This window comes from Fundulus heteroclitus, chromosome 16 (assembly GCF_011125445.2).
Source record: "Fundulus heteroclitus isolate FHET01 chromosome 16, MU-UCD_Fhet_4.1, whole genome shotgun sequence".
Classification (NCBI taxonomy): domain Eukaryota; kingdom Metazoa; phylum Chordata; class Actinopteri; order Cyprinodontiformes; family Fundulidae; genus Fundulus; species Fundulus heteroclitus.
This window is the reverse complement of record NC_046376.1, coordinates 25,747,927-25,765,340: the sequence shown is the minus strand read 5'-3', so window position 1 is coordinate 25,765,340 and position 17,414 is coordinate 25,747,927. Positions and strand designations below refer to the sequence as shown.

Genomic DNA, 17,414 nt, shown 5'->3' with positions numbered 1-17,414 from the left:
AAAGAATAGACCACAGGAAACCAGTCCTACCAACCGCCACCACCCAGTGGTACAGTTCTCCTTTTCTACCATGAGAAATTGAGCAGCTTGACTGCTAATTTAGAAATGTGTTCAACTGAAAAAAAACAACAACTTCATCCAAAACTCAGACATCTTCACAGAAAAGTGAAATGAGATATCTATGCATTTGGTCACACTTGACTTCAGAATGTTCTTTTAATCTTTAGTTAATAGTCTATAAAATGCAGTGTTATCTCAGCTCTATATCTGCAATGTTGACAAATCAGTTGACAAAAAATGTAAAGATCTAAAGTGCTTTGAGAAAGCATTTATCGTCTTTTCACATTTAAATCTTTCAGATCATCAAATATGAATATATCACACAAAGTGAGTTTTCAACAACATGCTTTGGGGATTGCACGACTGAAGCTATCACAAAAAACTTTGCCCTCTGTGAAAAAGTTTGCTTTTGATATGATCGTTTTTTTTTGTTTTTTTTTGCCATTTCTGAGAAGAATCTCAAGAGCTCACAGTTGCTTTGACTTCCCAAGTGCAGTCACAAGCCTATCGCCAAGGAAATACTGAGCTAAAAAAATCTCAAAGACAGCACATCACTTCTTCATCTACAGAAATTCAACAACGGATACAAAACCATGTCATTGACAGCTCCCTGTCTGGGGAAGGTTACAAAACCCATTTCTCTTTTTATGATTCACAGATTTATTTGTGTTTTAGTTGATACAAGACATAACACAATGTCCTGGTGTTTTCATGAAAATAATAATTTCTTAAAAAGCAGTTGAAACTGGGGCTATCATGTGAAAACATAAAATATAAATATAGATGAAGAAATACATGTCATCGGTTTAAAGCATACTAACCTCCTAGGCACCAAGGTTCTCAACCTAAAATACTATCAGTCAAATGCGGATGTCCAAAACCCCAACCCGGGCAATTCAAACCCCCACCTCCAAAAGGGTCAAAATATATTAATATATTGTTGGAATCATTTCCAAATCTGGGAATTATTTATCGTGATGTAAACCAAAAATGATCCCATACTGAAACAGGTGTATGCCTGTTTTTTAACTTGTTGAGCATGCACTCATATGAAGCTATTTTAGACAACTTTATTGGCCCATTTGATAAGATTTGAAGCAGTTTGTGTATTCCAGTGAGTTAGAATAACCGTGGCAGCCACTGAGATCCCCATCATCAAATCTGAATATATCACACAAAGTGGGTTTTCAACAACATGCCTTGGTGATTGCATGACTGAAGCTATCACAAAAAACTTTGCCCTCTGTGAAAATGTTTGCTTTTGATATTATCATTTTATTTATTTTTTTGCATTTCCAAGAATAATCTCAAGAGCTCACAGTTGCTTTGAGTTTCCAAGTGTGGTCACCAGCCTATCTCCAAGGAAATACTGAGCTAAAAAAGTCTCAAAGGCAGCAAATCACTTCTTCATCTACAGAAATTCAACAACGGATACAAAACCATGTCATTGACAGCTCCCTGTCTGGAGAAGGTTACAAAACCCATTTCTCTTTTTATGATTCATGGATTTATTTGTGTTTTAGTTGATACAAGACATAACACAATAACACAATGTCCTGGCGTTTTCATGAAAATAATCATTTTTAAAAAAGCAGTTGAAACTGGGGCTATCATGTGAAAACATAAAATATAAATATAGATGAAGAAATGCATGTCATCGGTTCAAGGCATACTAACCTCCTAGGCACCAAGGTTCTCAACTTAAATTACTATCAGTCAAATGCGGATGTCCAAAACCCCAACCCGGGCAATTCAAACCCCCACCTCCAAAAGGGTCAAAATATATTAATATATTGTTGGAATCATTTCCCATTTTGGGAATTATTTATCGTGATGTAAGACCAGAAATGATCCTATACTGAAACAGGTGTATCTCTGTTTTTTAACTTGTTGAGCATGCACTCATATGAAGCTATTTTAGACAACTTTATTGGCCCATTTGATAAGATTTGAAGCAGTTTGTGTATTCCAGTGAGTCAGAATAACCGTGGCAGCCACTGAGATCCCCATCATGATAACTGAGAATCTCTCACTTGAAATGTCAACTGTCTGTGCCCTCTCTGCCAATAAACACAGTCTAGGACAACGAGGTAACGTATTTCCCAACCAATCACTTAGGATTTGTACCACCAGTAGCCAGAAAGGTTTAATGCCTGGACATGCCCACAAACTATGTATGCGAGTTCCAGTATCTTCACGGCACTTCCAACATAATGAATTACTCATAAGACCCAATCTATGCAGTTTTACTGGAGTCGAGTAGTATCTTTGTAGTATCTTATGCTCTATACATTTACCTCTACATTCTCTTATAAAAAATATACATTTTAGATCATTCTTCATCCCTTATCACAGTTTCGATGTCCTTTTCCCATAAAATTTTTAAAGCTTTACTGTCATCACTAAGTGCCGAGTTGATTCTCCTGTAAAATGTCAAAGCTTGATGATGATGATGACATGGTAAATTCAAACAATGCAAGAAGATACTGTCCCTCATAGGTTGCGGTAATGACTTCAGACAGTTCCTTATCTGAAGATATTTCCAAATATGTCTTTTCCCCTTGAGCGAGTAATTTTCTAATATCTAATCATATGACATCATTACTCCATCCTTATAAATAGTACCCAGTGCACATATTTTGTGATCATACCAATTCCTCCAGTGGATCGGTGCCTTCCCAATACAAATGGCAGAGTTCAGCCACAATGAAGACTACAATTGTTTGAAATGCAACAATTTAAACAGTTTATGTGCCTTCATCCAAATTTCCTTTGAATGTAACATAATGGGATTCACAATTTCACCTGAAATTTGAGAGAGGCATTCCACAGGAGGGAATTGGCTGGGTAAGGATTTCTCAATAACTACCTAGTCTAGCTGGTCTCTTCCCATCCGATGTGAAGCAATCTTTGACATCTCAAAGGAGATATAGTACAACCTAGGGTCGGGCAAATCCAGCCCACCTCCATCTCTTGGTAAACACAGTTTAGTTAATTTGATTCTGGGCTTTTAACCCTTCCACAGGAACTGCTTAACCATCAAATCATATTGTTTAAATATAGATAGTGGTACTGTAACTGCCAGCATCATAGGAGGATAACTGAACTGTGGTGAGATAACCATTTTTGTTTACATCGACTTTATCCCAGAGTGTCAGTTTAAGTTTCCCCCATTTGTCCAAGTTAACATACATTTTTTGTAAAATCTGTTCAAAATTTAGTGCTGGCATTTCCTCCACATCTCTGCTCAATTTAATACCCAAGTATTTCATTCCTTTTGGAATCCACATAAAACCATCATGTTTCCACTGTAGACGCCAGATATAGGCATTGCCTCCAATTTAGTCCAACTGATGCTGTAACCTGAAACTTTAGAGTAAGAATGTATTGTGTCCATTAAATGTGGTATTGATTGATTTAGATCCTCCAATAAGACTAATATATCATCTACGTAAAGTAGCAATTTATGTTTTTTCCCATCACCCTCTATGCCTCTAATATGCTAATCTCCCCTTGAGGCGACTGCCAGTGGCTTCGGTGACATATTAAACAATAATGGCGCAATCTCTTTTACACATAGGATCAGATTGGTTTTTGTATGTTTCGTTTGTTTGTTAGTGGCCTTTATTTGACAGAAATGGAGTTGAGAGAGAGGGAGAAGGCATGCGACAAAAGTCTACAAGACAGTGGTCACTGGACACCCTGGACTGGTCGCCACTTTATCACAGGTATATGTGACAGAGAAGCAAAAAAATAAATAAAAATTTAGTAAATGAATTATTATTGTTATTAATAAAAATAAATAGAAATTTAGGGGCAAGTACTTTTTCACAGCACCAGGTATGACTGCATCAGATGAAGTAGAGATAAAGTTCTCAATAAAGCACCAACAAAAAATGAAAATACTACACATCACTGGTTGGACACCACAACTAAAGTAGTTTTGGAAAGCCAATTGGGGATGAGAGAAGAGGCCAAAGTAGCAGTAAATGGTAAGTATTAATGGGATTTTCACACCCAACACAGAAGCATATACTGAAAGAGAAATCTGAAATTTATGGAAAAATCATCTTTATAGCAAAATATTTTCAGCATCATGTTCCATCCTGCTTGATTAAATTTGAAATGTAAATTCAATGTTTCATTGAAAAATGGAGAGACAGGCAGACTAAAGAGTAATACATTTCCAACCCGGTCTCTTTGGCAGGGACTGCCAGAAATCTAGTTTCTGCATGGGCACGGACCAATGAAAAAACAAAACAAAGCAAAACAGACAAATAAATCCGGCCCCCATGTTTTGTTTTTTTCATCCCCGTTTACCCCAGGCTCACCTTTGCCTTTGGTGTTTTTGGTTTAGCCAGTGCAAGGCAAAACCACGCCCATTCTTTGTGTAATCAAGATCGCACAAAACAGAATGATCTTTGATACTTAGATAAAAGACTATGAAACATACCAGCACAGGTAGGCCAAAATGTGCCTGCCACAACTAGTCACTGCTTTATGACATGAAAAAAAGCTAACCTGAGTCTTTTAAGCAAAGAAAGAGCACAGATGAGACGGAGAATGGTTTTGCTTTAAATTAAAGCAAAGGTAGCATTTAAGTGGTCAAAGTAGGCGTTTAAGGTGAAATTTAGGACTCCCTTAATCATTTTTGTCTGAGGTTCTTATTATCCCCACCAAGCTGTACACCCCACCTTACAGCGGGTTTGTAAATTATAAGCTGAAACCCAGTTGAAGTAATTAGACAACATATTAGAATAGCTTATGCAATTCCTTAACAGGGAAATTATCCAGCTTTTTGTCTTCATACGTATTAATCAAGTCCTGGAGCTTCGTTACATATGTAGGTCTCCTCACATAAAACAGGCTAAATTGCTTTAAAACAATAAATCAAACTGTGTTTGTTCTCTAAAAGTATTTCACAAACACGTCTAGACCTGTTATATAGAATTATTTTGGTATGATTTCAGAACCAAGCGGGCAACCAAAAACAGCTCAATAGACCTAAAGCATGATGTTACCACCACTATGTCCTCTCTGGTCGACTTCCTTCTAGAAAACATCTAGCATTATCATCCTCAATCTGATGCCAGGAGCAAACACAGAAAATTAAAGTAGATTAAAGCAGCTTTACCATTGTGATATTCAAAATAGTCAGACTCCACTCTTCTGGATGTTTATTTATATATATATATATATATATATATATATATATATATATATATATATATATATATATATATATATATATATATACATGTTGCCCTGCGACAGACTGGCAACCTGTCCAGTGTGCTCCTCTGGACTGAGATGTCTGATGTTCCTCCAGGTATCCTGTTGGAGCCACTTCTCCAGAGTGGGAGTTTGTTTGTTTATATCTGGAAGTCCCACAGGATTTTAGCTCTGTTGTTCTCCACCACCTTGGGAGGCGACTCCCATTTTGTCCTGGGGATCTTCAGTTGATATTCTGAACAGATGTTTCTGTACACTATATCAACCGCTTGGTCATAGCGTTCCATGTATTGCTTCCCTACTAGTATCTTACACCCTGCTGGGAGATGCTGGATGGTTTCTGGGACCTCTTTGCATAGCCTGCACCTGGAGTCTTGCCTGGTCTGGTGGATCTGGGCCTCTATGGCTCTGGTGCTCAAGGCCTGCTCCTGTGTTACCATGATCAGTACTTCAGTGCTGTCCTTCAGCCCAGCCCTCTCTAGCTATTGGTAGGATTTGGTCATATCAGCCACTTCAGCTATTTGTCAGTGCTACATCCCATGCAGGGGTTTTCCTCCCACGATGGTTCCTTCAGTTCCTTCTGGCCCAGCTTCCATTGTCTGATACGTTCACTGAGCGCTTCATCCATTCCTGATATATTCTTGGAGCTTAGATTTCTCATCTTCAATGGTGGCTCTGATTCTCACCAGGTCTCTGCCTCCTTCTTTGCGCTTAATGTATATTTATATATTTTTTAGGAGGAGACAAGTCTGGACCACCAGTCTAGCCCACTCTGACTCAAAGTTGTATTCTTTAAGCGGATGCTGGGGATGGCATGGACCATTTCCTGGTCACATACAGTGCGCCTCCAGGATCACACTAAATAATGGTATAGGTCTTTGAAATGTGGACATGTCTTCAGCATATATTGCAATAGCCTTTCTTTTTCCTCACCATCACAGAGGTGTTTTTGGCACATTCATGAAGAAGAGCCTTGACGGTCTTTGATGTGCACAGAAAGGAAAGGCATTTATTCCGAAAACACAGACATAGGAGCTAAACCCCCAAATGGACCAAGCAAGTCTTTGCTTGAGCTTCTTTCTCAAGAATTAATTTTAAAGGTTGTTGTGGTGCTAGCAGTCTTTATTCATTGAGAGGGAAGGCAAGCATGGACTGGGAATAAAACCAGGACAGCTACCTTAAAGACAGATTAAGAGCCATTTGGCATCCCCTGAGATCTAATCCTGACATCTTCATAATTAATAGGTTGATAAAAAAACTATATTTGAACTTTCGGTCCTTAACATTGTGTTTGTAGGTTAGGCATGAATTTTGTGAAAACGGTACCATCACCTGCATCATATTTTGGAGCAGCCATGAGCCAACTTATACCTGCCATGGGTAACGTTTAATACTCACTATGACAGTAGACTATCCATCCGACCATCCATCCATCCATCCATCCATTCATCCATCCATTTTCTTACTCGCTTTATCCCTCATGGGGTCGCGAGGACAGCAGACTAGTGTTTTTCTTTGTTCTACCCATTATCTGCTGTAAGGAAATGTGCTAATATGACTCCAGTCAATAATATCTATCTGCAGGAAGTCAATCAGAGTTGTTTTGATTTAATCAGGGGTTAAACTCTGTCATATTTCAAAAGCCCAAAAAAGGAAAGAAATAGCGGAGTGTAATAACAAGGTAATTTTGCCATTTATCTCCAGAATGCATGAAAAAATACTTCTCTACAATAGAGTTATTTTGGATGGACCAAACATGACTTAACAAAGAGACAAACTGACCTAGAGCTGTTGTAGGCAGCACATTTTAAATCTTCTTACATTTTAACATAAAATGTAGAGACACGGTGAGAATACCAGAAAAAAAATAGTTTTATGTTTAAAGATGTAGTTTAGAAACGTGGGATTGTATAGACACATCCTTTAAACTTCAGGGTTTTTCTTTCTCTTAACAAATCATATTGAATCCAAACCAGATTTGGTCTCCTTGTCCAGAAACCCAAACACCTCCTGGGCATTGAAGTTGTTCTTGAAAAGCAGGGTTTTTACCCGACTGCCCAGCTGAATAGGGCTCTGAGTTACTCATGAGCAAACAAGCGCATTGGTGATAATACTATTAGAAAAAGCAGGCTGCAAATTATTTTATTACTTTACAAAACCTCCCACAACCGTCTTCGACAACAAGTCAACATACCTGACTATTCTTTTCAACCAATTAATGTAAATACGTCCATGCTTTATCCAGTTTTGGGACTCATATATACAGTATATATTAAATTTACACAGCAACATAGAAACCACGACCAATATGTCAAACAGCTATAGCACATTGCCTACAGCTGTGGGTTTACAGATTATTGTTGAATAGAAAAATAAGAACTCAACAAAAGTTGCATTCAGTTGCTCATTGAAGCATTAGTTATTATTGCTGGAGCCATCCTAACTTCAGCACTGCACTGTTCAGGACAGAATCGGCACAGAACTTTTTTTTTAATAACCAAAAGGAATGGATCATGACTGCAAACCCTACTTGCTGCAACAAAAAGGAGAGAAGAGCTGTATCCTAAAAGGGAAAGTCCAAAATCTTTGCGCGCGCCCGTGAGGTTTGTATGCGCACGTTTGCCAAAACCATCATAGTTTTTCCTAAAACACATCAGTGGACTGTAAGTCTCCTCTATATCTACTGCGACGAAAAGATCTTACAGCAACATGTTTATTAATTTAATACAAAAAAAAAAAAAAAAAAAAAAAAAAAAAACATGAGCAGGTGCATGTTTGAACGCATAGTTCACGCGCAACTCCATTGCGCATCGGCGACTTGCGGTGGCTCTGGATAGCAAGTTAAACAAGATAAATAATAAACTACGATAAATAGTAAACTACGATAGTTAGTGAACGCATTCAGCTCTAATGGTTTAGGAATGCATCGAGTTAGAAAGGTTTTGCTGGGTATTAATCCAATTTGGTAAATTGTAGGTCACCAAAGGGCGCAAACGCAAACAAATAAACATGATTTATCTTAATAAATCAGCCAATTCGCATGGAATCGTTACGAAGTTTAGATTACACGTGGAATAAAGGCGAATGCAATGAAATCATTCCCCCCTCCTCACTTATAGGGGGCCTGCGCATTTTGGAAACGCCTGCGCACCCTGTCCCGTATGGAGCATAGAGTTTACCTGTCGCTGTGTCTCTGGGCGCTACTCAGGTCCTCTGAGCTCCCTGAAGTATGTTCTCCAATAAGATGACAAATTTCATCCACAACGGGTTACAGCAAACGCTGCGGTTGCCTTTAGATCAACCGGTGCGCTGCGGACACTTCCCCGCCTGGTGGCTGTGTGGCTTTTACTTTCACTTCACCTAGACGCCAAGCCCAGGGGCTTTGTTTGCGCCAAAGCGGGCCAGGCAAGCCGCCTGTGTGCGATGCAAAACCCTTCTTTCGCTTTCATGTCGTGGCCCAGAGGGGAAGGTTCACCAAAAAATATTTATCCTTTAAATAATTAGACTCTGAAACAACTATAATGCTTTAAAATCATGGTGCAGCTGTGATACTGTACTATTCAAGACGAGCTCAAAATATCAACAATGCAAAACTCAGGGGAAATATATCAGGGGAAATAAATAAAAGCTCCCACACCTCCCTCTGTCGATTAATTGTCCACAGTGCTGTGACACAACAACATTTGCCCCCTGCAAATTTCATCACCTTTTTTTTTGTCACACTAAAACGTTTCCAATCATCAGACAAACTTTAATATCTGACCGGAGAAAAACAGCTTGCAGTTTCAAAATGATAATTTCATTTACTAAAGGAAAACAAGCTATCTGAGCCAAAAGCATCTTGGGGAAAAAATTTACATCATACTGAAAGTCAAACACGGCAGTGGTAGTGTGGTGGTCTGGGGTTGCTTTGTGCATTCAGAACTTGGACAATTTACCACAATTAATGGAACCATATATTCTGCTCTCTAGCAGAAAATCCTGTAGAAAAAAACTCTATTAATTTCTGACCTTACGGTCAAGCACACCCCAGCTATACAGCAGGCCACCGAATCAAAACAAAGCAGAGACTATGCCCCAGAAATTGTTATTAAATCAACCAATGCCTTGGATTTGCCAAGTCAAAGTTTGGACTTAAGTCCATTTAAGATGCTGTGGCGTGACCTTAAAAGACAGCTCATGCTTAAAAACTCCCCAGTATGGTTTGTAAAACATTAATTGCCAGTTATCACCAAAGCTTGATGACAGCTTTTGCCGTCAAGGGTGGAAGGTTAGGGGGAAAGGCCTGTTTTTGTTTTATATAGGCTAGATTGGACAAGATGGTTTCTGCACATTAACAAATGAAATCATATGAAAACCTTTTACTTTTTGTGTATATCCCGGTTATCTTTGTCTTATATTAAAATTGTTTGAAAAACTGAAGTGTGGTTCAAAAAATTTAAGAAATCTTTAAGGGAGCAAATACTTAAATGCAGGTTAAATGCAGGGAAAACAAAGGAGCTCAGAGTGGACTTTCGCAAAAGCAGATCCACCTCACTGACACAGTCAACGTCCAGAGAACTGATGTTGTTAGTGGACTCATTAGTACCCGGGTGTTCACCTGAACAATACTCTGGAGTCACAACTCCAGAGTATTGTTCTTTACAGGAGGGTTCAGAACAGACTCTAGCGGCTGAGGAGACTGAGGACTTTTGGAGTGCAAGGGGCGCTCCTGAAGACCTTCTTTAACTCTGTGGTGGCATCAGCCATCTTCTACAGTGTGGTATGTTGGAGCGGCAGCTTATCTGTAGCTGATAGGAAGGTTGGTTGGATAAACTGATTAGGAGGGCCAGCGCTGTTCTTTGGATGCCCCCTGGACCCAGTGCAGGCTGTGAGAAACCAATGAACTATAAGAATAACATCACTAATGGACGATGTCTTCCACCCCATGCATGTAGTCGTTGAAGAGCTGGAAAGCTCTTTTAGTGACCGACCTCTGCATCCTAGATTCTCAAAGGAGCGCTCCCGCAGGTCCTGCATCGCAGCTGCCGTTAGAGTTTATAATCTCTGCCGCTCACAACAGACTCAATAAGTGTTTACAAACATGCTAATGGTTGCACGGGTTCTCATCTGATCAAGGATTATTAATTATCAAACTGTCTCTGGGATGGTAATGTCCATTTGCACACACTTTAGCAATGCTGAGGTGTTCACTTGTACAATCGTGCAAATTGGATGATTTTTCTCATATCGTTCAGTAAATTGGCTGCTGTCCTTCCTCTAACTTGAATTTTTTTTATGAATATGCAAAAAAAAAAGAGAAAAAATATGCCCCCCCCCTTTCTGATAAGTTAATTTTCCTTTGCGTTAGAAGTTAACTTTTAATTAGCTTGTTATTCATATTACAAATCCAGTGTGTAACTATGTGCTGTTTTTTTGTCACTGTCTCTTACTAATTTCCTTAGTGTGGGACAATAAAGGCATTTCTGCTCTGTTCTATTTTTAACTCTGTTTTGCATAAAGTTTTGACTCAGTTTTGCAAGTTTATTAAGAAGCATTGGAGACCGGCTCTTTACTGGGTACACATACATCACTTATTTCTAGTAGGATAGGGAGAAATCAGAGCTATCCTACTAGAGTCTTTTGGGAGTAGATTATAAGGTTGTGTCTAAGGTTTTGGCCTTCTAAATGGATAAAGTATTGCCAAATATTAACAGTTGTGATCAAGATCAGGTTGGTTTAATTAAAAACAGGTGTTCAGGAGATAAAATACAAGGACTTATTCATAGCCAACTTGAACAACTTGGGGTTGTCGACCTGAGAACAGCACAAGGATACCAGAGGCGGATTGCACCGTCTTCTCAGGATTTCTCATCAACTTGTCGGTAAAACGAAATGCAATCCCATCATGTTGTTGCTTTATTTTTAACCCTTTAGGAAAAAAAAAAAGAAGGAAACTTGGTCTTGTGCTGTTTTTCCCCATAGTCATATTCACTTTAACCCAATGGATATCAGTCAGTCATCAATCACTGTTTTCCAACAGATGTTTGATTTATAATTTCGTATTATTGACATGAAAAGATTTAATCTCCTTCTGCTAGACTCGAGAACGGCTTCCTGAAAAGATGAGTGTAGCTTATTATTCTGGTAAAACGTGGATTCTAATGTAAAACGTGACACGATACAGGAATGGTGACCGTTGTAGTCGCTAATTTGTAATTGTTAATCTCCGTTAGAGTATTTTACATATTCCTCTATCAAAGTGTCACTAAGTGTGAGAACATTCCCTCTCTTAACAAGTTTTTAGGACTGTCAATGAAAACCTAACATTTGAGCTGTCTGTAATATCATGTTACCCTCTCAAAACATGTGAGCAAATTAACCTGTGCAAATTTCTGTGTTCATTTCTCTCCTCAAACTCCGGTGAATTTGGACACATTTGCTTCGTATTACACATATCTCTATATGTGCCAACCTGACAGGACACACATATATGTCACCCTTAATGTAAAGTTCCTAACCCAGAAGAAATCAATGCCTGGATGTGCCAAAACTTTCTTCAATTGAATAAAAACAAAACTGAAGTAATAATCTTTGGACCAATAGAGGAGAGATCAAAAGTTAGCACACAGCTTCAGTCGCTTCAGCTAGAAACCACTGATCAGGTCCGAAATCTGGGAGTAGTGATGGACTCAGACCTGAACCTTCAAAAGCACCTAAAGACAGTCGGCTTTCTATCACCTGAGGAACATTTCCAGGATTAAAGGACTAATGACTCAGAAGGATCTGGAAAAACTAATTCATGCTTTTTTTTTTTTAGTCGAATTGATTACTGCAACGGTGTTTTCACAGGTCTGCCTAAAAAGTGGACCAGACAGCTGCAGCTGATCCAGGACGCTGCTGCCTGCGTCCTCACTAAGACTAAGAAAGTAGAGCACATCACCCCAGTTCTAAAGTCCTTACACTGGCTCCCTGTATCTCAGAGAATAGACTTTAAAATACTTCTGTTAGTCTATAAATCCCTAAATGGCTTAGCACCTACATACATTACAGACATGTTATCAGTGTATCAACCAACCCTCCAGACCACTAAGGTCCTCTGGCTCCAGCCTATTCTGCATACCTAGAACCAGAACTAAACACGGAGAAGCAGCATTTAGTTCCTATGCTCCACTGATCTGGAACAAACTTCCAGAAAACTGTAAACAAAGACAAAGTTCACACAACCTCCTCCATCTTTAATTTGTAATTTTCCTCACTGATGTCAAGCCGTAGGCTGTTAATTTAGATTTTTTGGGACAGGGAATTTGACGGGGTCCTTCAACAATATTAGAGATATCGAAATATAGAGTGATATAAGGATATTGATACAGAGAGATAGAGATGGCAAGAGTCCATGTAATGATATAAATATTTGAAAATGTATGAGGGGCTGGTTTGAAAATGATCTATACATTAGAATATGTTACAATTAACTTCACTTAAGATATCTAAATACAGCGAACAATGTATCTTTATACATGTATGTATGGCTGTATGTTTAGGGTTTGCAAAAAAAAAAAAAAAAAAAACCCTGTGAAAATCCATTAAGTATTCGGCGAGTTTTGCTTGAATAAAAGCACTGACAGTTCACTGCTAAAGTCAGTAGACTGAGCGGCGCTGCCGACCACCCCAAGATGGTGGTCCCAAATCTCGTCAGCGGCCATAGGCACTAGCTGTCGATGCGGGGTCAACTCTTTATAATGTTTATGGGTAAACATTCAGTAAGATGTGTGGAGCGTCCCATTTAAAGACAACCCTATGCCTCGTTATCGCACAACTCTGTTATATGGATTGAAAAATAAACTTGTATATTGGAAAGAAGGGATTGTAAAAGGTATAACTTACCTAGAAATACTGTTTGAAAATTAGGGTTTTTGAAAGTACTTACAAATAAGGGATTGTTTCAATTTACTCAAGACACTAAACAGTACAATGGCAGATTTTTTTTTTTACAATTGCCTGGTGCAACACATTCAAGCAACTCGAAAAAAGATATATGTGAAAATTTGAGGATCATATGGCAGAGGGATCTAGGGTGTGTTATTAAAGAGGATTGGCGTAAGATATTGTCATATTCCAATCAGTGTATGAGGGAAATGTACTTAATACAAGTTTATACACATGTGGTATTTAATCCCTCTAAACTCCACAGGATGGGAGTTATGCTGAATAGTGCTTGTTGGAAATGCCGTTTAGATCCAGGGACATTTCTACATGCTGAATGGGAATGAGAGGATTTACCACTTTTGGCAGAGAGTGTACCAGAGCGGCATCACAATCCTCATGTCACTAAGCTTATGTTTATTATGGTGTCAGTCTGTAATACCAGGAGTTTTGAAATATGACGTTGTGGCCATAAAGGAGCGGGTAATGACAGCTGCCCGAGTGATTCTAAACCCTTTCTTCAAAACGAGGCTTAAAATTTGGGAAAACATTCTAAACATTTGAACAATTATTAATAATGATTGTGTTCTTCCTTTTTACACAACATTACTACCATTTTACCTCCTAACGGCAATGTTAGGAGGTAAAACCATAGTAATATTGTTATAACAATGTTTCCTCTCAGTGAGACTAGAGACAAACCTCTGAAAGGCAATAATACTGACTCTCCACTTGACCTAAAATGGCACTAATGGGTGTTACCGTTGATAACGCGGAAAGTACCTGCCCTACCCGCCCACCAATGATTAAAACAAAAACCAATCCACAATCGGTGTTGCATAACTTAAACCAATACTGGTCCCGCATCATGCCAGACTGTTGAGGTCAGTATATTTTCTGCCTCTGAACTCTGTATGTTTACATACAGAGTTGCAGGACTCTACACCTTTAACATTCATTGCAACAATGAACAATGAATTGTCTCACATGGAAACTCAACATACAACTTAAGGAAAAGCTGAATGTATAATAAGATGCATGCCAGACATTTCTGCAACACCTATCATTAGGACTTGGTGCTCTGCCAAATATTTCTTTGATGAATAGTGTTAATGGGCTTTACAAATCCCGTCATGCTGTTGGCAAAATACGGGTAACCCCCCCGGTTCCCCTCAATAGCTTGATTTTCTGCTTTTAGCTTGTCTCAGAAGTCCTTTCTTAAAAAAATTAATAAGACACCACTGTAACAAGCCTTGCCCTACTTCTCTAAAGTCAGTTCATTCACTGAGCTTATTATGAATCACTGACCACACTGGGTAGGCCTGAAAGTGATTTCATGATTCATAGCCCACCCTTTTGCAGACACAAAGTGAAACTGAAAGTAAACCTTGCCATAACTGAAAGGCGTTCACCAAAACAAAGACTTGGCAGACAAACAAAGCAAGATGAGTTAGACTTTCAGTTACCTCAAAAAGGAGGGGAAAATGGAAAGTACCCAGAGATTCAACCGTTTAAAAAAAGCCCCCCAGCATTCCCTGCACTAGATTAAAATCTTGGCTTTTACAAGAAAACTCACTTTTTCTCATAAATTAAATAAAGAAAATACGGAAAACAGACAGCATTCCAGGAATTAGCCAGACTGATTCCTGGAATGTCGACATCTTTTTTTCAGGATGCAAAAAAGATGAAACTCAGCTAAACAACAACACCTCCAGGCTTTAATGTGGATCTAAAGACACGAAATGACGATAAACCTACCGTAGAGTAAATCCATTTTCTCATGCAGTTCTCTAAACTGGTCTATTCCGGACGCTCCTGTATCTTCGAAAACATCGTTCAGATAATCTGGTAATCCTTCCGTCGGACTGTACTGAGAGTCATCTTGCAGAACAGTTCTGGCGTCCTCAGGCGCACCTGTGAAGAGGAGGTGCCTGAAGGCGCTTTCCGGCAATCCCGCGTTTAATCCACATTGTTGACATACTGCGTCTGCCGTCAAACAGAACCGGCCATCCCCTGCATCTGCCATCTTGTCCGCAGGCCAGACAACATTGAACGGGTCCTCTGCCATTTTGGTGAAGTCGCCTGCTTCTGTTGCTTTGCAGGCCTCAACAGGTGAGGCGCTTCTTGCCGCGCTGAAGACTCTGAAATCCTCTGCGTTCGGTGTAGAGACGTGAAGCCCTTCTCGTTCTGACCTGCCTGCATCTGTATCATCCGCGAAGCTTGGCTCTGCAAAATCAAAGTCGCCAACGCAGGCATCAAGCGTCCTGCAAGCGGCTGCAAGTTCCATTTCCTTCTCCACGTCCAAAACCGCACACTGGGGGTCTCCCTCTGACACCATCCCATCACTTACCGAACAGCCGCTCGGCACACAGGCAAGCAAGGTCTGCAACATCCCTCGTCCTCTGTGCCAGTTCTGCCATAGAGGGACTGCTATTCTCCTGGCTGCTTCTTCTACCTGCTCTAACCACTCCTCCTCATTTTCCAAATTCCCCAAACTGAATATGCTTTCGTTATCACTTGCAGGCTCTCTGCTTGCACTGCTCAGCAGTTCTCCTTTCACATCGCTGGATCTTAGAGTGCAGTCGTACGCGGATGGTGAGGAAAAGAGTTCTTGATTCAAGCAGGACACGTCCATCAAAACGTCTTCCAATAGTTTCTGCATTTCCTCCTGGTTTTGCTTTGGAGTTTCGCAATCGCGTGACCCGTTCCGTTGAACGTTAAACCTCGCGCCGGTGGGTTCCTCTGTTGATGAGACTGATACAATTTGTTCCACATTGTGGTTGCCTACAAGAGACTTTGATCCGTTTGTCCTGAGTTGGGTCATCGGTTCTTGGTTGAGGTACCACTGTGCCGTTGATCCCTGAGAATTGAAGTCCTCATCCAGCTCGTCACATCCTGGTTTCCTCGTTAATTTAGACACGATCCCATCATTCAGCCAGTGCAGATTCAAACTCTTCATGTACGCCTCCGAGATGATCCCCTCTTCCACCAGACCCTCCAGTAGAGCCAGGACCTCGCCCGGGATAGCCCAGGTGAGGACCAGCCTCACCTGCTCCAGAACCTCAGCAAACTGAGCCATGACGATGTCACCTGCTCCCGAGAGCCTCCAGCTCCAGCTAGTGAGATGCCATCTGATCGGGATGATCAATTTTTAGATGTTTTTTTTTTTTTAAAGGGACACCGCTTTTGTCCAGGAGGCGTTCTTATCGAGTGGGGTGGTGTTTTTGTGGCCGGAGTGGGAGGTCTGCTTCAAAAACTGTGGGAATGCATGCGCCAGACTGGTGGCGGAAACATCATGCTCTGTATTATTAGTAGTTGGAAGTGAAATTCTCTAATGCTTGCACAAGTCTGGAGTGTGGAAGGAGCAAGCATTTCTCAGTAACACCTTCACTTTTTACATTTAACAATATACAGCAGATGATGATACCTGCATGATTAAAACAGATAGCTTTGATATTTTACATTTTTAAAAGTAATTTTCAGTGCAAAGTAATAAACACTGAGATCATAAAAGCAGGAATAATCAAGCTAAGCCCGACTGCTTAATTATTCGTATTGTTTGAACATGAGAACACAATCAGGTGATTCAACATTGCCTCTTCCAGTCAGGGACTTTCACACAGTGCAAGAGGATGTAGTCAGAGGCAACACTTCCCTTAAATCATTTTTCAGACATATACCCTCCTACGCAAATTGTGGCTTTTATACACATGCCTGCACATATTTCCACTCATTAGGATTTATTCACCGTTATTAATTCACAATTATGTTATCTGGTCAACATATGAAGTTTCACCAACAAGTGTCCAAAGAAGCATGCAGATTATTCAATTCCATCACTCCCGTTCAGGGACTGGAACTGGTTTGGCTAAGTGTTACGGGTAATCCTGGCACAGCGTGATAAAGAAATATTTTTTGTGCTCTGCTTATCTCACAACAAGCAAGCCACTCCTTTTTGCTCCATGGTGGAGGCTACTAGATAGATAACCACAAAACACAATATGTGTTTTTTATTATTAATGCATGAGTGTTATCAAGCAGCTTATATCAACCCCGGGTTTTTGTACCTCTAACCTCTTGCTATTTGCTTTCCTTCGAGCCTCTTCATAAAGTAGATTCTGATTATCAGTGAAAACTTTTACATGAAGGGATTAACAAAATTAATCACTAGCATCCTTTCTTAAGGTTTTCAAAGATAAACATAAGCAATTTTCAAA

General features: G+C 39.8%; 1 protein-coding gene across 1 annotated transcript in view; it reads right to left on the bottom strand.

Moving 5' to 3' along the window:
- The window catches only part of ciita (class II, major histocompatibility complex, transactivator), a 37,604-nt gene extending 21,281 nt beyond the window's left edge, over nt 1-16,323 (bottom strand). Inside the window, exon 1 of the mRNA XM_036148048.1 lies at nt 14,956-16,323. Coding sequence (XP_036003941.1) covers nt 14,956-16,276 — 1,321 coding nt within the window. The 5' untranslated portion in view covers nt 16,277-16,323. The remainder of the gene's footprint in view (nt 1-14,955) is intronic.
- Nucleotides 16,324-17,414: the final 1,091 nt, after the last annotated feature.